This window comes from Eulemur rufifrons, chromosome 3 (assembly GCF_041146395.1).
Source record: "Eulemur rufifrons isolate Redbay chromosome 3, OSU_ERuf_1, whole genome shotgun sequence".
Taxonomy (NCBI): Eukaryota; Metazoa; Chordata; class Mammalia; order Primates; family Lemuridae; genus Eulemur; species Eulemur rufifrons.
The window spans coordinates 32,015,020-32,037,582 of record NC_090985.1 but is presented as its reverse complement, the minus strand read 5'-3'; the positions used below and the strand labels follow the sequence as shown (position 1 = coordinate 32,037,582).

Genomic DNA, 22,563 nt, shown 5'->3' with positions numbered 1-22,563 from the left:
CACGTGAGCAAACGGTGAACATGGCCACTTAGATTCCATTAAACGAGGGATAAGGCCCCATCTCTGCCTTTTCTCAAGTGCCCTTGGCTCCAGACCTCCCCTGGAGTTCAACCTTGAGGAAGACTAAAGGCTCATCAGACAACATTCCAAGAAAGCTGACCAGTTTTAGAAAAAATGGTCAGTGTACTTGAGAATGTCTGGTCTACAGCAGAGAAGAGGTAGGGCCCAAAAGATGCCTGTGTCTTCAAATGCACAGAGGGCTGTCATATGAGGGGGGCAATTAGAGGTTCTGATGGTTCTTGGGGGACTGGGGCTGGCAGAAAGGGCTACAGAGCACAGTGCCCTGCTGTCCAGAAGTGAAATAAATTGCGCTTAAGCTACTCAAATAAACAGCTTGAGCTACTCAAATAGCTGCTCCAAGAGCATCATGTGGAGTTCCTACAGAGGAAGGAGGTGGGCTCTGATGCCCTCAAATGGAGAGGGCCGTTATTTACCCCTCCCTGCATCCCAAAGTCCATAAAGCAGGAAATTCTACCCTCTCAGAAGTATGAGAAGGCAACTCCTGCCTGATTTCTCACTTACTCCCTCAAGGCTGCTCTGACTGGGGTCTGGAGAAGAAACGGCCCACAGCTCAGCCTCCTCGGTCCTGGTGCCCTCCCTGTCTAGAGCTCTCCTCCTCCGCCATGCACGAAGCCAGAGGATCTCAGAGGCAGAACCCTCCGCCCTCTGCAGTGACGCTTTGGAGAGTTGCAGGGGTGGGTGACGATGTAAAGGAATGTCCCACACAACCAACAAAACTGTTCAGCATCTCACACGACTTCCAAATTTCCCACCAAACAGTCACAAGAATTAAAAATCAACAACAACCCTATTTATGAAGATCTGAACCTAGAACCTAAATCTGTTTTACATATAAACAGAGAATACTTTGGGCGCTGGGTTTTTCTAAAAATACAAGCACTGTTTACAGTGAGGGAAGACTGCACTTCATTTGGTTCAGGAAAGCCCTCCAGCATTAGCAATGCTGCTCATGGAATTTGAGTCGCCCTGTGACACAATCTTCTCTCAGCCTGTACTTGTAGCTGCTGCCCCCACAGTGGATTCTGTGCTCAGGAGCACGTGTGTGATTGCATCATTATGTATCTGTTTTACTCTCCTATTGCTACTGTAATAAATCACCACAAACCTAGAAGCTTAAGGCAACACAAATTTATCAAATTTCAGTTCTGGAGTCCAGAAGTCTGAAATGGGTCTCGCTGAGCTAAAAACATGCCAGCAGGGCCGGACCCCTGGCTGGAGCCTCTGGGAGAGAAGGCATCTGCCTGGTGTTTCCAGGTTCCAGAGGCTGCCTGCATCCCTCGGCTTATGGCCTCCCTCTATCTTCAGAGCCAGCAATGGCTAGCGGAGTCCTCCTCCTCATGATGCCATCTCACTGATTCTGACTCTTCTGCCTTCCTCTTCCTCATTTAAGGACACTTTTGATTACGTTGAGCCCACCTGAGTAATCCAGGCTCCCCTCCCTATCTTACATTCAGCTCATTAGCAACCTTTCTGGCCCTTGTCATGCAAAACCTACCACATCTGCAGGTCTGGGATGAGGGCGTGGATGCCTCTGGGGGGCCATTGTCCTGCCTGCAGCTGAACCTGAGCACAGTCATGGCTGAGTACCAAAAGACCCAACTTCTCATTATTTTATTACAAATAATTTTCTGTTTACTTCTTGTTATTCCAGTTAGGAACTAGAGTGATTTTTTTTTTTCTAGACCATGCATATATAGGAATCTATGAATTTCATTTCAGGACAGTAAAAGGTGTTTATAAAAATTCATCATTCAATGGGAGTGCCAGGTCTGCTGGGCGGAGACCCTGTGTGCGAGGCCAAGCAACCCCCACCGTGGGCAGACATGCCCTGCTGCTGTCCCGCCCTGCCTGTCACTAGATGGCTACGCTGGTCTCCAGTTCCTCTTCATCTCCTGCAGCACCACTGCTCTCATCACCCTCTGATTCGCTCATGCCTTATTTCTTAGTTGCTTCCATACCTCGAGATCAAAGGGAAGGGTGCAATTCATAATTTCCTCCCAAATGGCCGACAACTTCTAAGGCCCCTTCCACTCAGGAATTCTCAGACTCCATGATAGGGTAAGAATTACAGGCTTGCAGACAAAAATCCAAATACAACCCAACAACGAGAATAAAAAAAGAACACTGCAGTCGATTGTTTTAGATGAAATATTCCCCTGTGTACGTGTAAGTGCCGGGGAAGGGCCTTATTCTTCCCAACGATTAGGGTTTCACTTGCTGCTTATGTTAGAGCCAAGCAATAGCTTCCTTTAGCATTCTCAATAGGGGGAATGGAAGATCCATTTTACAAGGTTAATAAACAAGCACATTTGCTTTCACAACCCCAGGTTAAGAGTGTCATATAAGCCGGAAACAAAGGGAAATGGTAAATTCCACCCTGAATTTATAGAGGAAAGAAAAGATATAAATGAATGTGGTTTGCATAAAAACATCATAAATTCCTAACTCTAGACACATATATGTGTCTATATGGGACCAAAAAAAGGGGAGTTATTTCTGACAAGAAACTTGTGGAAATACCAAAAGATATTCACAGGCAGGAAGAAACCATTCCATCCATCAACGCAGATTTAAAGCCTTTTAAGAAGGAAAGAATGCACGGGAAGTGAGGACGGCCGTGATTCATCCCAGCATCGGGCAAGACATCTTTTACAGAGGACAATGGCACTGTGCCTTCCCCCAACCTATTTTTCTCTTGGTTGAGAGCAGATACTTTTTCTTTTCTGAAAATGCAGATCCCATACACAGTCTGAAGCCCAAGCTGTAAGGCTTGTTTGCTGATGGCTGTCACTGCCAGCGCCCCGTGCGTCCCCTGGTCTCTGCAATACTGAGACTCACAGTCGGCCAACACAGCTGCCACACAGGGCACAGGAGAACTCTGCTGCACACAGGAGTGCCACCTGCAACCTGGACTGCCTACCAGGTCCCCTGGCCTGAGGAGGACGGGAAGGGCCTGCTCTCTTTGCCATGAGAGAAGGGCCTGGAAACAGGCAGAAAGGAGCACGCAGGCCTCCTCCTGAAAGGAAGAGGATATGGTTTCCTTACTGGCCAAACCAACTCATCTGGCAGCAAAGTGACAACGCCCACAGCTAGAACACCTTGTATTTCTACAAGATGTACTGTTTTTCTAGTACAGTTCAGGAGCCTAAGCACAGTTTAGTTTGGTCTGAATACTCATCTGACTAGGGAAAAAAAGCAACCCTTCTCTTATAAATTGTGGAAAACTGGAGAGAGCAACGTGGTCTCTCACAGAGTGTGTGGGAAGTAAGAGACACGCGGGGGCAGCGCCTGGTGGGTGCAGGGCGGGTGCGCAAGGCGGTACTCATGATCACTGCTGGACGCCAGCACTTCCTGGAGGAGGCGTCTGCCACCCTGTCCCCCTCTCCCGATGGGGCCAGGCTCCCACACGCTCAAGCCTTCCTCATGTGCTTAGCACAGCCGCACCATGTCCACACGACACCTAGCTTACAGTAGGTGCTCAATAAATAACAGAAATGAATTATCCTAAAGTGGACCCCAGGAGATATTTTAAAACTGTGCTGAGACAGGTGAGAGCATGTTCACTGTGCAAGGCAGGAGGCAGGCAGTAGCTTCTCACTGTCTGTGCACATCTTTTGATATTTGGACAAGTTCATTATGCATAAAACTTTACTTTGTTGGCCTTTAAGTACATGTACACTGAATTTCTACTTTATTTAGTGCCAGGCCACACACGGGTGGCTCTACATCATTGTCAGGCACCTCACACAGGCGGGCGTTCTCCTTACAAACATCATCCCTGCGTGCACGGGCAACCGTCGGAGTCATGCAGGCCCTTCCTATTCTCACCAGAATCCTCTCTGCTGCAGTCTAGCCACAGTTTCCTTTGTACGCTCCCCCCGAGGAAAGCCTGGGTTTCCAAGATCGCCCGAGTCACCACCCTCACAGGCCTCGCCTTTCTCACTGCCGACCTCTTGGTCCGCCTGACAGGCAGGTGCTCAGCAGAGCTGCAGGGACAGGATCGGTCCCTGCCTTTCCTCTGCCACCCTGAGGACACCCTCTCTGTGCCGGTGGGCGCAGTGCCTGGCTTCTTTCCTCAGCTGATACAGACTCTTCTCCCCCCAATTCAATAATCTGCTTCCTCTGGCAGTTTCTCTCCCTGTCCTTTGACGTGAATGGCCCGAAGCCTCCACAAAACCCCAGGGGCCTTGCTGGACAACTGAGTGGAAAAGCAAAACGGAGCTGGCCGGAGCCACACTGACAGCCACAGAGCCACAGCCTTCACCCAAGGTAAAAAACCAAACTCCCAGACATAGAGTATTTGTACTTTTTGTTTAAAATATGTTTATAACAAAACATAAACCATTCAAATCACTCATCAAATTTACTGAGGTAAGTTCATTAGCAGCAAGCAGATCTGAGAACAGCAAAGACACCGGCAATCCTTATTCTGAGCACCGACCAAGCTGTGACGTTCACCCTGCTGGCGAGACGTGGACAATCCAAGACCCAGTGTTAAAACCCCAGGGCGACACCACCTCCTGTCCGGCAAATCCACAGGCCCCTGTTTCTTTGCTAGTTGTGCAATGCTTCTCTCCCAGAGCAGCAGATCTGCTTGACTCTTTTGGCCTGATCTTAAATCCGCGTGTCCGTCTCACTCAGAACCAGTCCCAGGACTCCCCTCACTGTGGGCAATGTCCCTCAGTGTCGGCAATTCCAAAGCAGCCTCTGCCTTAGCTTAGGCTGCGGTCACAAAGTGCCACAGAATGGGTGGCTTATCAACAACAGAAATGTATTTCTCACGTCCTGGAGGCTGGAAGTCTGAGATCAGGGTGCCAGCACGGTTGGGTTCCAGTGCCCTTTTTGGGTGGCAGGCTGCTGCCTTCGCCTTGCACCCTCACGTGGCAGAAAGAGTGAGCCCTCTGGCTTCTTCTCAGGGCTCTGTCATCACATCCTAATCACCTTCCAAAGACCACACCTCCAAATACCGCCGTCTCTGGGATTAGATTTCAGCATATGAATTTGGGGGGGGACACAGTCAGTCCATAATGGCTCCCCCAGGGCCTCCTCTAAGGGAATTACTCAGAAGGACTCAACAACTGCAGGAAGTAAGGGGTCAAATGCTTCTGAGCCACAACCATGTTAATTTGCATAATGTAACTATGTGTTTACCTACCTGGACCAAGCAATGAGCTCTGCTATGAAGGAGGTAGTGTCTTAACCAACCTGAGACTCCTAAGGCCAAACGCAGAGCCTAGACAATGCCAGCATCAGTATCTGCTTGCTAAATGGAAATAACTAGAATTGGAAACAGCTGTGGCTGAATTCTAGCTGCACAGTAGAGGATTAAGGAGCTATGTTGTTTCTATAATCACAGAAGCTAAGATTTATTGAAGACTTAGCCACATGCCAGGCACAGCGCCAGCCACTTCATTTGCATAATCAGGTATAATCCGTATAACAGCCCCATGGGATCCGTTCTATAATCTTCCCATTTTACAGACAAGGAAACAGAAGTTTAAGGGGAAGAAATAATTTGTGCTAGGTCACACACTATTAAGGGACAAATCCAGGGTTCCAACCCAGGCAGCCTGGCTCCCCTTTAGGCACTTGCTACATGAGCAACGGTGCCAGGACTCAGGCTCCGTCCACTGCAACATGGGCTGTCATGACTCCCATGAAACGGGCTTCTCTGGAGACACCCCCTTGCACTGTCTCTCCAGGGCAGGGCCTCTGTGTCCCCTAGCAGTGTACCTGCAGCCAGCCTGGGGATCACAAGGCTGCCCAGCGCAAGTCACACTGAAGGCATCCCGGCCCCACCAGCTCAGCTTCCTGACATCTGATCTTGCATTCATGGTTCTGAACACTTTTGAAACCTCTAAATGTGCCAGGTCCTGCGCCAGGTGCTAGGGATCCCAGAGATGGATGAGGCCAAATTGTCGCCCCATTCTCAGAGACCTTCCACTTTGATGGGGAGAAAAGCCATGTGTTCAAACAACCATACGGTTTGTGATAAAGTTCCTAAGAACTTTGATGGGGTTGGGGGAGGATATCCTGCCCCCACTGTTTTCACCATTGCCTGGAGCAGCTCCTCTGTCAACATTCCCTTCCTAATTGCCCATCAGGGCAGGAAGAACCAAAATCCCACAGCCGAAGCTAGCCACAGGGTCTGGCCGGTTTCTCCTCATGGCCAAGGGGCTGTCCTGACCAGCGGGGACCTACAGGTAGTGCTCCTTCTTTGAGTGTTTGCTTTCATGTAGAAGCAGCTTCTCTTGGATCTTCTACTTCCCACAGGAGCACAGGCAGGGCGGGTCTTCTCAAAGCATCCACTTGTCTCTCTTTATATTTGGCAGGGGACAGGGGAGGACAGGGGAGGACAGGGAACTCAGGGCTGCTCCTGGGGCCTGAACTCCTGGTTTGGGGGAAACAGGAAGTCCAAATGCCTCCAGGGCTTCCTATGGCCAGAGTCCTGCATTGCAGGGTATTACAGACATGCCAGATAGTAACAGAAAGGTACTGTTTCGCATCTATTTATTCAGTGACTGTATTCATTTTCTATTACTGTGTAACAAATTACTGCAAAGGCAGTGGCTTAAAACCACCCAAATCCTTCTCCTGCTTCTACTTGCTCTGACATCTACCACCAGGTGGGGAAATTCTCCCTTTTTAGGGCTTACGGGATTAGCTTAGGCCCCCCTGGCCAATCTGTCCATTTTAGGGCCAACTGTGCCATCTACCAATGCAATGCAGGGAGCGATACTTAGCACATTTCTAAGTTCCGGAGAACAGGCCCCAGGTGGACCTGACAGGTCATGAGAGGGCTCGCCCAGAGCTTGGCCCTGACAAGGAGTCAGCTGTGCAGAGACAGGGGTGAGATTCTGGGGAGAGGGCACAGTTGGTTCAAGGGTTGAGGGAGGAACAAGCTTAGGAGAACAAGGGGACAGAAAGAAGCCCAGTGGACGGGTGCACAAGAGTGGAGTAGAGCGAGAGAGGAGGGCAGACTGCTGCAGGCCTGGCAGGCCATGGGGGGTTCTACTCTAAATTTACTGGAGCCTTCCTAAGTGATTGGAGGGTATTGAGTGAGGAACGCTAGGACGTGGATCTCTCTGTGTGAGAACTGGATCTTAGAGCAGCAGGAGGGAAGGCCGGAGGAGAGCACTGTGCACGAGGGGAGGGCTGACAGCTGAGCACGGCTTCTCACACTGCTGTGCACAGGATGCCCTGGGGAGCGGGTAACACACAGAGTCCGATGCCGAGGGCCGGGGTGGAGACAGACTCTGCATTTCCAACACGCTCCCGGATGCTGATGCCGCGGGGCTTAGATGAAGGTGGCAGTCAGGAGACAGAGGGACTGTGTGAGGCGTGTTGTGGAGCCAGAGCCCACAGAATGTGCAGATAGGTCAGATGTGGGGACAGGAGAAACAAAGAGGCAGGAGTGACGCCCAGGTTCCCACCTGAATGCTGGCGTGGCCGCGGGCCATCTGCCAGACAGGGACTCTGGCTGAAGGAGCGAGGCACCCAGAACTGTTGCGGGGAACTCCTCCCCTCCAGGGGGAATGAGAAGTAAAGGCCAGTCTGAAGCAGCTCTGGCTGAGGACAAAGCCAAGGAGGACCCACGTCACGTCACGTCACGTCTCCTCCTGATGGGAATGACAGCTCCGGCTCCCACCTGTCAGGGCTATTACAGCCCTGGCCGTGGCCCCAAATCTGACACAGACTGAGTGACCCCAGGGTGAAGCTGCAGAGAGGGGAGGAATCGATTACAACCCACCTGCCCTGGGTGAGGACACGGGTCAGAAACCAGGCCCCAAGCAAACAGTCACAAACTCAGCAGTATGAAAACTCAAGAAGTAGGATTCTGCAAATAGCACCAATCACAGCTGCAGCTTCGTGGGGCATAACAGCAGAAAAAACAAGGGCTTAGGAAAAGGAAGAGAGAAGAAAGTTCACCCTCTGGTTAGCTAAGGATGGGTTCTATGGAAAAAAGGCACCATATGGAATAGAGAAAAACCTTTATTTTTTCAGACCATTTCTCATACAGCTACAGATATAACATGGGGCTTTATTTTTGCTTTAAAAATTTCACAAAGAAATGGAATTTTCAGTAACTACCATGGCATAAGAGGCCTCAGCAAGTAACAAAAGAGCTTTGAAGGGGGATGCGATATGGAATATCGGCCATCCGAAGCCACACCAGAAACAGAAATCTCTGGAAGAACTTTAAGACAAAGAAAAAGAAAAGATTCAATGGTTAAGAGAATTGAAGTGGGCCTACAAAGGACAAGACTTGGCATTAAGTGACAAGGGAGAGCAACCATTGCCAAGGCTCTGAATGAATTTTTTGTCTCCGCATCTACATGCTGAAGTTCACTGTTCAGTGACAGCAGAATAAATGTTCTATCAGGAACGTGAAGTATGAAAATACTTTAAGAGGCTACCTGTATGTATAATTAGGAGCTTGATATAATTAAAGTTGGCAGAGCCCCAGGATCAAATAAATTACACTGCAAAGTTCATTAGGCAGGAGCCTAACCTCACTGACCAACCAAAATGTGCAGCTCAAAGGTGGTTATCACAGCAAGGGTTATGATAAGGGGGGGAAAAACCAAGAAAGTCATCAGTGAGACTTCAGTATTTTACAAAGATCAAAAGGACTGGGAATTAAAAGATAAAAGTCAAGCCTGGATTATAAGCATCCATTATGAATCCTGACTGAATGCCTGAGCACCTAGTATTAGATCATCTGGGGGCTTGGGGAGCACGGTGGACGCACATGCTGTCGGTTCCTGCAATACGAGATGGGTCTGACTGCCTCTTGAGGACACACGTGATTCCCTCGCGTGAGTCTTCCAAAGGCATTCGAATCCATCATGACTGTAATTACACTACAGAGTCAGCAAGCATGGAACGGGCGTGACATCCCATCACACAATGAGGAATAACAGGAAATACAAGCAGTTACAGCGGACAGAAACTGCAGTTACTATCAGTTCTTTTAAAATTACATATAGGCTTAATCCTCCAGGAAGGATTCCTTAGATGAACCCTGACAAAAAAAAAAAAAAAACATAATGAGAAAGGGAGGAAATGATGCCAGGGTTTCACTGTTGAGAGAACAAAAATCTGCCACCGCGATGCATCACACAGGCACAGGCGGCACGAGACGAGGTCGGAGGAGGCTCTGAGGGGAAAGGTGAGAGCACAGAGACGTAGGAGACAAGTGCACCAGCGACTCCCCTTTTACCTGCACCACGTGGAGGGCGCTGAAGTCAGGGAGAGATTTGTTTACAGTATGAGTCAAAAAAGGACCTCTGGGAAAAAGAAAAGGAAAATTCCATTAACTCGCCAGGTACTTGAACTCAGAGGGATAATGAAAAAAGGAAGGACTTCACTCAATCCCTTTCCTGGACAGGATAAAAGGAGAGAGATGGACTCGGTCTCCTTTCAAGATAACTCAAATGGCCACTACCTCCTCCTATGCCACGATCTGAAAACAGAAGACTGTCTCGCGCCAACAGGGTTCTTCTGTCAGCTCGCTTGCTACGTAGCTACCATCAAATTAATAGAACAGACTGATTATTTGTAAAAATAATAACGATAGGTTTTGAAGCCTCATAAGTCACTTTCCAGATTCCTCTCCCCATTATTTTGCCACGAGTCTTAAGAAATGTTCAACATGTGTCCCCGGAAGGGAGGGGCCAGTCTGGGCTCCCTTTCAGGCGGCCCCCAGGGTGCCAGGCTGCACTTGAGAAGTCCCTTCTGCGGCAGCTTGTCCCCACCAGTGGCCTTGTACACATGGACAGTGAGGAAGGGGTCAGGGACCACATCACTCAGGACTTTAAATTGACTGGACATGCAGTTCCTTGCAAACAGGCAACCGGTATATGTGGTCTCCATAGAAAAGTAGATGACATTTTCGTTAAAAAATAATGAACTTCAAATACAAACAGCAATTCTAACGCCAGCTCGCAACCAACTCATGTCTCCCAGCAAGAACTGCTGCTGAAACTGCCTCTCAGACTACGCGCTGCCAGGGCAGAAGCTCTGCCCTCGCCTCTCCTCCAGACCGACACTTCCTCAACCTCAGCCTCGACTGCCAGCCTCCACGGGGACCACCCGAAGATGACAAAGGTCATGTGGAAGCAGCTAGGAGAAGGTGGGTTGATTTGGGCAAAGCTGGGATTCCTGTTTTTTTTGTTTTTTTTTTTTTTTTTTTTTTGCTTAATCGGCAATTAAAGCATGTGAGAGGAGCTCTTAGGATTCAGAACCAGATTATGTCAGCATAATTCTTCTGCGCAGTGCCAGACTCAGGGTCTGCCAGGGGGAAGTGGGCCAGTGCCTGCAGGTCTGAGGCGGTCTTAATCGCTCCTTCCTGGGGTTTCCTGCCACGGAGGCACCGCAGACAGCTTGGAAGCATCTAGCACCTCGAGGGAAACAATGAACATAAGAGAGTAGTGGCAAGACCACCCCAGGGGACACGGAAGAGAACCAGAAACAGGCAGTGGGCAAGACTCCCCCTCCCCCAGGCACACAAGCCAGAGGCAGCCAACCCCTGGGCTGCAGGCGAGAGGCCCCATGTGGACAGACACGGGCCTGCCAACACGGAGCACCACTAATAGCTGCTACTGATATATCTCCTCCCATGGGAGGCAGTGACAATAGCGATTCACTTGCTATGACAGGGGGTTAGAGTGGAGTGATGGTGCTCAGTGGAGGACCCAGGGGGTTGATGGGCTGTGCCGGCATCTCCTCAATTGTGACTCTCTCAAGGAATCAGATGGAGCTGATTCCTGAACCTTGAACCAAAATATCAATTTTGATAGAAATATGAATCTACTAATGTACGTCTGCTTTCTGGAAGATACTAAATCACCATGAAATCTGTAAATCAAAGTCCTCTCTGTGACAACTAAGAATTTTACCGCTGGAGTAACTAATACCCTTCCATTGACAAAGAGACCCTCATACTCCAACACACACGTACAAGTGTGCGATATTAATAGTTTTATCTATATGTCAACTTGTCTAGGCTCTGGGGTGCCCAGGTATCTGGTTACAGGTTATTTCAGGTATGGCTGTGGGGGTGTTTTTTTTGGGTGAGATTAACACTTAAATTGGTAGACTGGGAAGCAGATTGTGCCCCCTTGTGCGGGTGGGCCTTATCCAATCAGGTGAAGGCCTGAATAGAATGAAAGAGCTGACCCTCCCCCTAAATAAGAAAAACTTCTTCCTCCCTTATGGCCTTTGAGATGGGACACAGGCTTTCTTCCTGCCTTTGACGTAAAGCTAAAACACTGGTTCTTCTTCAGTCTCAAGCCTGCCAGCCTTCACACTGGAATCACACCATCAGCCGAGGCAACAGGGGAGCCCTTGTACACATGGACTGTCCTGGCCAATTCACTCGTGGCACACGGACTAAAAGGCTATTTTGTTTTCTAAAAGCAACATCATGAATAAATGATCCACACCACCTTGCTTGCAGCCCAGGGATCTTCTCCCAAAAGGACCCTCCGTCACCCTCACAGGCTGACACCACATGCACCCAGCTCTCCCATCTGCTATTTAGGGGTAAACCCTCAGCAATAAAAACCAAGCAAACTTTTTTTTAAACTCAAAAAGACCTGGATTATTATAAAATCATCATGTTAAATCATCCCGACCTTCTTAAAAGGAAGATACTGTGTCATCATGAGGTGTCATTATTACTCGTGATCAACATCCTGAGGAAGAGGAGAAGGGGCAGGGTGCAGCTGCTGGCGTGGTGGACCCAGAAACCAGGGGCTATGACGAATGTCAGTAACAGCTGGAGAGAGGTACCAATTGTTCTGTTAAATGCCAGGAATGCTCAGTGTAGATTCACTGTTTGGAAGAACTTAGAAATTGTGATTTGTTGAAAATGCCAATATGACTTCAAGAGGGGTACTATAGGTCAGGAAGCCCACAGCAAAAGGACATTGTGCCCTCAGAAGTGTCATAAAGCCACAGGCTGTTTGGACTTGGAGCAGGCTGAAGGTAGAAACCAGACTGAAGTGCTTCCGGGACTCAGAATCCCTGGTCCGTGGTACAAGGCAAGTCATTGCCCCAACCGGGGCCTCTTCTACCTCCAGTAACCCAGCCTACGCCGACCACCAGCTCCTGCCCCACCAACACCTGTCTACCCTCCAAGGCTCTATTCAGATACCACGGCGTCCACTGATCCCTCCCTGCTCAGCATCTGCCCCACCCCAGACCCAGGCTCACGCTGGGCCACCCCTGGTTCCCTCAGAGTGCTCTGGGGACCCTGGGCTACCTCCCCGAAGCATTTGTCACTCTTGATTGGAACTGCCTGTTTCAGGTCTGCATCTTCCAGACCTTTTGGCCAGCTCTGCTTGCTCTTTTTCCCATTGTACTTTTCACTTCTAACATACTATTATAATTTACTTATTTATTACACATATGTGCATTAGCTATCTCCCTCGATTAAAATTTAAGCTCCGAACCATATCGTTTACCTAATTTGTTTACTGAAATATCCCAAGTGCTGAGAACAGCACTTGGCTGATAGAAGCAGCTCAGGGAGTATTTGTTGAGTGAAAGAATAAATCATTCCCATCACTATTTGCCTCTTGAGAGCAGGAACTGTCTTGACTCTGTAGCCCAGCACGGTAGGCAAAACAATGCTCCCCTGCTGAAGACATCCATGTCCTAATCCTGGAGCCTGGGAATATGTCACCTCTCATGGCAAAAGGGGCTTTGCAGGTGTGATTACACTAAGGATCTGGCAATGTGGGGGTTATCCCAGGTGGAGAATCCTGGATTATCTAGGCAGGCCCAATATAATCAGAAAGGTCCTTATAAAAGGGAGGTCGGAGGGCCAGGAGCAGAGGTCAGAGTGACAGGACGTGAGAAGACCTGCCACTGCCGGCTCCGAAGATGGAGGAAGGGGGGCCTGGGTGGAGGAATGCAGGTGGCCTCTAGCTGCTGGGACAGGCCAGAAAGGAATTCTTCCCAGAAGAAAGGTAGCTCTCTTGAAACCTCAATTTCAGCACAGGGAGACCAACTTTAGACTTTTGGCCTCCAGAATTGCAGGGTAATAAGTCTGTGCTGTTTTAAGACACTAAGTTTGTGGTAATTTGTGACAGTGGCAGTGGGAAACTGATACGTCCAGGGATCGAACACGCCGCAGCTGCTCAGTAAATGCCTGCGGAATGAGTGACTGTAAATCATAAATGTTACTTTTAGCCTCTTAAATAAAATTTAATCCATAAGCATAGCCACGAGTGACTGAAGCCATGAGCCAAAGGTGATGACTGTTGCTGTTATTATTTTCTTAGGTTTTTCTTTTCCTTTAAAAAACTAATTTTGACTCAGAGATGCTTGTGATAGCATTTCCTTTGCTGATAGGCCTTACATCTACCTATGTAGGCAGTTTTATTAATCAAATATAAATTTCTTCTACATAAAACCATAAAGCAAGATTTAATAAAAATAAAAAAGAAACCAATTTATTTGATGAAAACCGGTCTTAACACACCCCCACACACTTAATTTCATTTAAGTTCTCATCTGGGTCCTCTGCCAGGCTGGAGAGGGGTATGGAAGGGTTCTTTCTGAGCATTTTGAAATGCTTGATCTTTATGAATGTTTTTAACGCTGACACTTGAGAAAAGAGAGAAGTGATGAGGAGTCACTGAGGACACACTTCTGCATTCAACAGAGAATTTAAACGGTCTAAATTACGGGACAAATCTTTTCCATGTCTCTTTAAAGAGCAAGAATAAACCAGTTTTTTCCCAGATCTCTGCTTTCCAACACTGTCAGCCCACCTGCCAGAACTCCACTACTTTTATCCCAGAAACCAAAAACCCAAAAAGGTTTGGGTTTAATCACTTTCAATTATTACTGATGAATTTTGATACAAAAGATTCTTTTCAATTAACATTAGTAAATCAGGAAAACGTAAAATTATAAATAGAGCATGTATCTGTTTACATGGGAAAGAAATCTTGAAATTTTTAAAAATTTTGAAATCCAGAACCAGAAATCCATAAATTTTTAAAAATCTTGAAATCCAGAACCAACTCACGTGCAACCTAGAATTCATTTTTGGGCTTGTGGAAGATGTACATACAACAGGAAACTGAAAAGATCTCAAATATGCTACCCAATAGTAATTTTAAACATTTGTTCTGCTATATACATCATATATTAATACTTTATGATGAAGCATTCTAGCTTTTTTCTCTCCAGTACTGATTTACAGGATATAATTGGAGAAGCAAAACATGAAACCCACAGCACAGCCAATTGCATTTCACAAACATTGACTGAACTACGCTGTGTGATGTCTAGTGTTGAAGCCAGAGGAAATCCCTAACGTCAAGGTGTTCCCCACCCAGTGGAGAGCTTCACTGCTTTCCAACAGGTGCACCAGAGTTCACATTCCAGTGGCTTCAGCACACTCATTAAGCAGATATAATTTCACAACTGAAAAATCCTAAACCAGAGTTCAATTAAAAGAAAAAAATTGAAACCAATTTAATAAAAATAGCTATACTTCAATTTAAATGATAGGACAATTGAAAGAGAGGGCATTCTTTCACCTGGGAGAGCCTGAAACATTGCAATCTCTTTGCTATAGGAGCAGGTACTTGACATCTACCTGCCCATCAGTCCATCCATCCACTCTGCTATCCATCATTTATCTACAGCTGCTGTGAGCTAGGTGCGGGGCCAGGCAGACAAGATAATGACTTTGACACACACCTTCTTAGGGGACATTTCCAAATGCAGTTACTCACAACTGTGTTCAACAGCACCACTCTTAGCCCTGTGTTTGCAATAAGAAGATCCTGTGAAGGGTGCCTCTGTTTTCTCCTCCTGTGAACACAGTTCACTTGTTTACACTGCTTGTACCGGATGCTTATCTGCCTCCTCCTTTGTCCTGCTGTCAGTCTAATGCCTGGAAGCATATCTAAGCTGTATCCCAAACCCTGTGACCTCGTGTATCACTGCGTTGTATCACTGCGTTGTCTGCTATGCTCAATAAATCATGTCCCTGGGTAGCAGCAAATCAATCCAGTTCTTAGAAAGACACAAATCACAATCAGTAGCACCTTCCTGCATTCTCCAAAGGTTTTAGCATATATGAAACACCCAAAGTATTCCTGACACTGTCCCAATTAGACCCTTCCTGAAGTGTTAGGTTCAGCTCAGGACTCTACATGCTAAGAGGCAATCGAGGACTTTCAGAAGAGATTTGTAAAACAATCTAGATTACAACCTAGTAAATACCAACAAAAGTTAAAAGGTATTTAGCCTGGAAGTGTTTTAGTCTGTTCTCAGCTTGTGCAGAATACCAGGTCACCACACACTGAAACATTGATTGCCTACCACTCTGTCCAAGACAGGGAAAACACACCATGGAGGAGGGTTTTTAGGATATGCAACCCAAACATTCATCTAGACATGCTAAGTCTAGTCTATTGATCAAGAAATTCAGAGTTAAACTAGAATGTACTAATTCCCCCAGAGAATTACTTGGCCTGGATTTCATACTTTGCATTGTGCCCTGGGCACACTTATGGGACAGTCATGGAAACAGCATTGGGGTGTCCCCTCCTGACTTATGTGTCAACAGGGACACATTACTCAGGGGTCCCTACATGACAGCCTCCTTAAGAAATATCTTCATCTATTAGTGCCAAGAAAAGCTTACCCCTTTCCTAAGTTAGCTGTTTAAAGCTTCCTTCTTGTTTTCTGTTACAAAATTCAGTAACAAATTTACAGTCAAATTCAGATGACTCTAGTCACACACACTTCTTCCAGGTCTCTCCTCAAAATGTCAGAGAGATCTTCCCAACAGCCCTTTATAAAATAGCCCCCCTAGCCACACTCCTTGGCCCCCCTCTCACTCCCCTTTCCTTATTTTACTTTTCTCCACAGCACTTGTTCAGCATTTGAGATCCTTTAGATGGTACTAGTTTGTTTGGGTTTTACCTTTTCCCCACTAGCAAGTAACCACAGTAATGGCAGACGCTGGTTCTCTCCTGGAACCTGGCCACTGGAACACTGCCCGACAACAGTGGGCACTCAGTACACTTAGCGAGTGAACCAGTACGACTTCCCCCAGAGAGTTTCTGGGCCCGAATTTCATGCTTGCTGGAAAAGATTGGCCAACTGTGTAAAACTCTATGGTCTCCTTTTCAACTTTCTCCATGAACTTGAAGTTTGATTTTAAATTAAACATTTTCCCGGTTCTGATGCGTGCACTGTTTTTGTTTTCTCTTTTTAAAGTATTTGTGAAAGCTAGCTTAAATCTTTTGTAAAATGAAGCCGAAGATGGCAGATAGAGAGATAGGCATAAACAGATACAAAGGATGATCTAATTATCAAACATGCTGCATTTTAACAGATGGTAAAGTCTCCACTGAGGATAGAAGAGGAAACGAGCCAAACGGTACAACTATGAATTAAGCAGAGTAACCTTTATTCCACACCTGGGCATTCTCCTCCCGTCAGTGCAGCATCCCGTGCTGACGTGGTTGGGCGTCACGACCACTAAGGAGGGCGGCCCACAGGGAGACCCTCCTGGCTTCTCTGGCCACTCCCACACATCTCACCATCCACTCACTGGTGGGGCCTCGGGCACCAGGGGCTACCTTTTGCCATGGATGTGTCTAAATCGTCCACACCATGCTCCCTGTCACTCTGGAATTCTTTGAAAGGAGACGAATGGTTTCCAGAACTTTTCTGAACTATGCTATACCTCTCTCCAAACACAGCCCCACGTATAGAGATATTGAAGACATAATCCCATAATGATCAGAGGCAGAACAAGAAGATGCATAAGACCAGACCAACTTCATTCCAAATTCCACCTTGGGTGAGTTAGAGACACATGGGGGCAGGAGAAAACGAGGTGTGGGGCACATGAGGGATGAGCACCTACGGGGTGGGGGTGGGGGGCGCTCACCTGTTTGACCAGAGTCACTGTCCCCGGCGCCATGGCAACCACCGAAGCAAGGGCAGTAGCGTCGTGGGTCTCGGTGCCCAGCTCGATGATCTGCTGCAGGATGTTTACGGCTGTGGGGTCAAATCGGTCACCTGATGAGGAGGAAGCAAACCGGACACCATTCAGGCCACTGGCATTGAAGGACAGAGAATGCAAAACTGGCCCCTCCATTCTCACGGGCGATGCCTTCCCCAGAGGACACACAGGTCCTCTGTGATCACTCATTTTGACAACAGAGATAATCTGTGTGGTACTTTATAGCTTACAAAGCATTTTCTGTAAGAACATCTCAAAACCCCAAGCAGCACTGTGAGGAGATGACACTGTGATATTACCCCCATTTCATACATCTGTCACTTGGGGCATTGGGTCAATTATATCACAAAGCCAGAACTTAAGCCCACATGTTCTGAATCCTAACTTGAAGGCTCAAAGATAGTCCCTCCAAGTGGAACCTCCATGGAGCACCAGTGACACGTTCAACTGCAGAGTCAGTCTCCCTTGGGCATGTGGGCTGTGGTCAGTGAAAGTGTGCCAAGTAAATTCCACAAGTTATGGGCAAAACGTCTGAGGGTGTCTCAATTATCCAACCAGCGGGCTTTAGAATTCCAAACCAATTTAAGCTCTGGGTTCTATTTTAATCATCTCAAAAGCCTGGAATCCATGTCACCAGGGCAGCTATTTAGTGTTCCCCGCCTGCTCTCACCATCTGTCTGGCCATCTGCAACCCTCCAGAACACCCCCCTGACCCTGATCATTAATTTACTAAAAGGGAAATTACTGCTTGATCTCCACGCTAGCACAACATTATGAAGTCTCTGCCAACGTGTGCACCCTCATGGGCAGCTTTTTGTGGGCTACATTCCAATATAGGTCAATCGGTAAGAGATCGGAGAAGGGGGATTCAACATGTTCCACGTGGAGGGCGGGGTCCAGCGTGTGAGTGTGGAGGTACCTACATACATTCACAACGCATTCCCCAGCACATACGCCTCAGGGGAGATGATGCGCACGTGTCCTGTGGCCAACCACTCCAAACACCCAAGCACTAAAACGTTTACCTGCACATCTCACTGAGGCAAGGTTCTAATTCCTCATCCATTTACTGCCTCAGCAACCATTTATCAAGCCCTGTCAGCCGGGAACTGCTGTTCGCAGTGGGAATACCGACAAAGACCTCACACTCCCCCTTCTGCTTCCCGTGCCCGCAGGCTCCTGAGCAGACTCACAAGCAGATCGTTATAGCACACGGTAGGCCCTGCGTCAGGAGGACAATTTGGGGAACGGTGCGGAACAGTTAGGTGCGTTCTCAGTAGGTGCATACGATCCAAGTACTGAAGATGAGGATGAGTTGGGCAGAAAACATGCCGTGAGGGGCAAGGGACCAGGCCACATCCCAGGGAGCACTGGAGCGTACGCCCATGCTGAGAACCGCAGCATCTGACCAAAGGCGGCACAGCCCAGGGTGGGGTGGTGAGAGACAGGGACGGGGCAGCGCGGGCAGCCAGGAGCCACAGCAGGTGGGCCCGGCTTGTTAAGCTGCAAGGAGAGACATCGAAGGGCCTTTAGAAGGAGTGACAGGGAGTGCGTGTGTGTGTCTGTACATATGTGTGTACATGCACACGTGCATGTGTGCTTGTGAAGGGATAAAGACAGACAGGCTGCATTTTGCAGGTCTTTCTTGAGTAATCACTGACGTCGCTGAACATTGAGGGAAACTCAAGTTCTGACAGGGCCTCAGCGCTGGGAGCCACATTTAACAGCCTGGGCCTCAACTCTCCCGTCTGCATAAGTGCAGTCGCTGCCTCCCAAACCCCCTCCAGCAGAGCAGGCAGTGAACACAGCCCCGCCAATTCATCTTCCCTAAACTGAAGGGCCCTCAGAGTTTTCTGCGCAGCCTTCTCACAATCTGGGATTGAGGGATTTCAGAACTGGGCAAAATGGTGCTTTCCTAACTCTTCGATTTCCCACCCCATTTCACCGCGCCTGGTGCTCCTTTCTGGTCCCACCTGCTTGGCCTCTGCCCCTAATACATGCAGGACTGTGGTGTGTAACATTAACTTGTGTTTTGTGCATTTTAAAAAGAGCATAAAGAAAAACTATTTTCTAAGCATAATGACCCAATTGCCACTAGGCTGGCAGAGTGGTTTATTTGGTTTTTAAATTGATCTAACGTTGAGAAAATTATAACATTTGATGTAAAAATCTTGATTGGGCCTTTTGAGAAGAACTGGGGGAGTGAGCAATCCTGGGCCCGCAGGTCTGCGAGGTGACACCCCCACTGCGCCACAGTCTTGGCCACTCTCCACGTCCCACTGAGCCCAGGCCACCCACTGCCACTGCCCGCCCGGCCCCTGTGGACCCTGGAATAAGCCCCCTCAAGTAGGTGACCACGAGGAAGCATGGAACAGGACAATACCCCGGCAAAATGTCAGGAGACCTGGATCCCAGCACTAGCCCCAACTCCCGAAAGTGGGTGACCCTCTGCCACCCATTAACAATGAAAAGTGACCTGACTTTGTGTATCTGTGAAGTGAGAAGAGTAAGAGCTGCTTCTCTCACAAGGTTGTTCTGAGAATTAAACATGTTAAGACTTGGGAAAATCTTGCAACCCTGTTATAAAGCCCCGCTTCTGCTCTAATTCTAGAACATGTCTAATTGCTAGAACATCTCTGGTGCCTGACAATGGGACTGCTTCCGCAGTCTGAATGCTGGCTCAGGGGCTTTAAAGTAGATCGACCCCATGGACGTCATTCATTTGCAAATGCATTCATTCAGCACGTCTAGTGGAGACCAGTTCTGAGGTGTCAAAGGAAGCCAGGGCATGCCCCCTCACCACTTTCGGAGGTGTATCTCAGGTCCTGGAGCGCGGCCACCGCTGCCTGCGTCCCCTGAACATCTTCTTCAGCCTCTGCGATGTGGAGATACTGGGTGGAGGGCTCCTCAGGAGCTTCTGTTGCTGTCTAAATAAAAACATAATACCTAAGTGACCTGTCATCCCTGAGAAACCAGTGGCTCCAATAAATATAATTCCCAAAGAGAAAACTTCTCTTTACAAGTACCAAGCCTTTTTAAAACCAAACCAGCTTTGGAGGAAAGCTCCTTGGCGCACATTCTTGTGGTTGGGAACAGAGCATGCTGTTCCTAACTAGATATTTGAAGAGCTCAGCTCCCAACACTGCATCTACTCTGCCCCTTATGTGGGGGCTGGGGCCACGTGGCCAGCAGAGGGAGGGGCACAGCACCTGGGCAGCTAATGGTGGAAAGGAGAGGATGGGTGATTCCAGCACACGGGGAAAGCACGGGTCCTGCCACGCACTGAGAATTCAGTAAATCTTGGCTAGTCATGCCACTCTTATTTTTATATGAAGGTATGAGAAACAAAACTGACTACAAGAAATATATTTGTGCAAAATCAATATTTGTGAGAGTAGGAGGAGTAAAAGTGACATTCAGAGGTACCTTGTAGCTCAAGGAGAGAAAAGGTGTAACACAATTTTCACAGAACTAGACATTAATAACATTCTCTTTCTGGAAAGGAAGGGAAGCACAAGCAAAACTATCAGGCAGGACACATGAATGACACCAATCAAGAAGAACAGAAAAGAGGACTTGAGACAAAATTTATAGGAGCCAAGTTATATATAATCTATAAGCACTTGTCAGTAATGACACAGAGGTTCAGAATAGCATATAATTATTCTTTTACAGCCAACTGGCCGAGTTCATTTAGGTGTTTCCAGCCTGACATATAGTATAGATACCCAATAAATATTTCATGAATGCATAAATGACCAAAAAAAAAAAGAATATTTTCTTTTAAGTACTATTATCTGACATATTAGTCAACACTGGATCCAAATAATGCCTTAGCCTATGAAAGGACAGGATGCACACTAAACGGTTTCTCCTCATTCTGGGAAAATTCTGCACAATAAGCACTTTCAAGAAGCATGGTGCTCTTTGCAAGGCATTCCTGGGAGTCAGGTGACAGCACACACTGCTGTACTAGGCAGCTAGTTATTGCACTGGTGACTATCTTATGCCCAGCTCACTGCCTGCTCTGTTATCTCGCTACGGCATCAAGCACATGGCTTCATGTCAACTACTTCTGGTGTGTTCGCAGCTCTGTTTAAGGTGCTGGAATCTGCTGGAAATGAGGCCTTTGGGAGAGAGGGATGTTATTACATGCATTTATAAAAGCACCAACTATCCACGTTTTACATCAGGAATTGACATTCCAACATCTATTTTTGTTAATAAAGAGTAAATTCTTGCAGTATGAACTTGAAACACCAGGTTATTGTTTTAGCATAGATGAAGATGCGAAGTTGATGATGTCATCATCGTCCGCAATAATCACAGCAACTGCCATTTTCTCAGGGCTTACTGGGGGCTAGACATAGACGTTAGCGTCTTACACATGGTTTCTCTCAATCCTTTCAGCCTCTCAAGTACTATCAGCCTCCTGCATGGAAAAGAACACCGAGGCCACAGAGCTTAAACCATGGCTCCAGGTCAAGCAGTTTACAGGTAACAGAGACAGGATTCAAAGTTAAATCTGTCAGACTCCAAAGCTCCTACTTTAAAAAAAAAAATTATAAAAAATTTCAAACACATAAAAGCAGTGAGATAAGTATAACAAACCTCCCCATCACCCAATTTCAACAATTATCAACTCCCGGCCAGTCTTTCCTCTCCTAGGCACCCACACACTCCATGCCCTGCTCTTGGATTATTTTGAAGCAAATCCAGAAATCATCGTTTCCTCTATAAATATTTCAGAATCTCTAAAAAATAAAACTCTTCCAAAACATAACTACAATGCCACTGTCACACTCAAAAACTTAATGAGTCCTCAATATCATCAAGTATATAGGCAATGTTCAAATTTTTCCAATTATCTAATTTTCAAGTTTGTTCAAATCACATCTAAATGAGGGTCACACATTAGAACTGATACATCTTCTAAGACCTAAAATCGCTATGCTCTTCCTCCATTTCTGGCATTTTCTTCCCTTGAAGTTTAATTGTTGAAGAAGGCAGGCTGTTTGCCTTACAGAGCTTTCAATAACCTAAATTTTGCTGATTGCATCACCATGAAATCAATAACATGGTCCTCTGTCCACGGTATTTTCTGTAAATTAGTAGTTAGATATAAATATAAAAGCTTAATCAGATTCAGGGACCCTTTTTGACAAGAATGTTTCACGGATTATATCGCATAATCCCTTCAGGAGATACATATTGTGCAGTTGTCTTTTTGCAATGTTAGCTATAACTAATGATCATTGCTAGATCTTTGACATCATTAGAAAGTTGAAAATGGTAATATTCTAATTTTTCATGTGTTAGCTGAAAACATCTAAAGGAAAAACTTACCCTCATCAAATGTTTGGTTATGCTTAGTTTTTTTTTTTCTTTTAAAGGTAGAATAATTGCTTGATTCTTGGCCTTAATTTACCAGTTTTCAAAATAAAGAGTTGATTCACTAGCATCCTACAAAGGTG

General features: G+C 47.1%; 1 protein-coding gene across 2 annotated transcripts in view; it reads right to left on the bottom strand.

The window, feature by feature from the left end:
- ZFAT (zinc finger and AT-hook domain containing) overlaps positions 1–22,563 on the bottom strand; it is a 187,649-nt gene that overhangs the window by 11,535 nt on the left and 153,551 nt on the right. For both annotated transcript variants that reach the window (XM_069465392.1, XM_069465391.1), the window contains 2 exons: positions 19,890–20,016; positions 17,015–17,145 (listed from right to left, as the gene is read on the bottom strand). In XM_069465392.1, the coding sequence (XP_069321493.1) occupies positions 17,015–17,145; positions 19,890–20,016 (258 nt within the window). The remainder of the gene's footprint in view (positions 1–17,014; positions 17,146–19,889; positions 20,017–22,563) is intronic.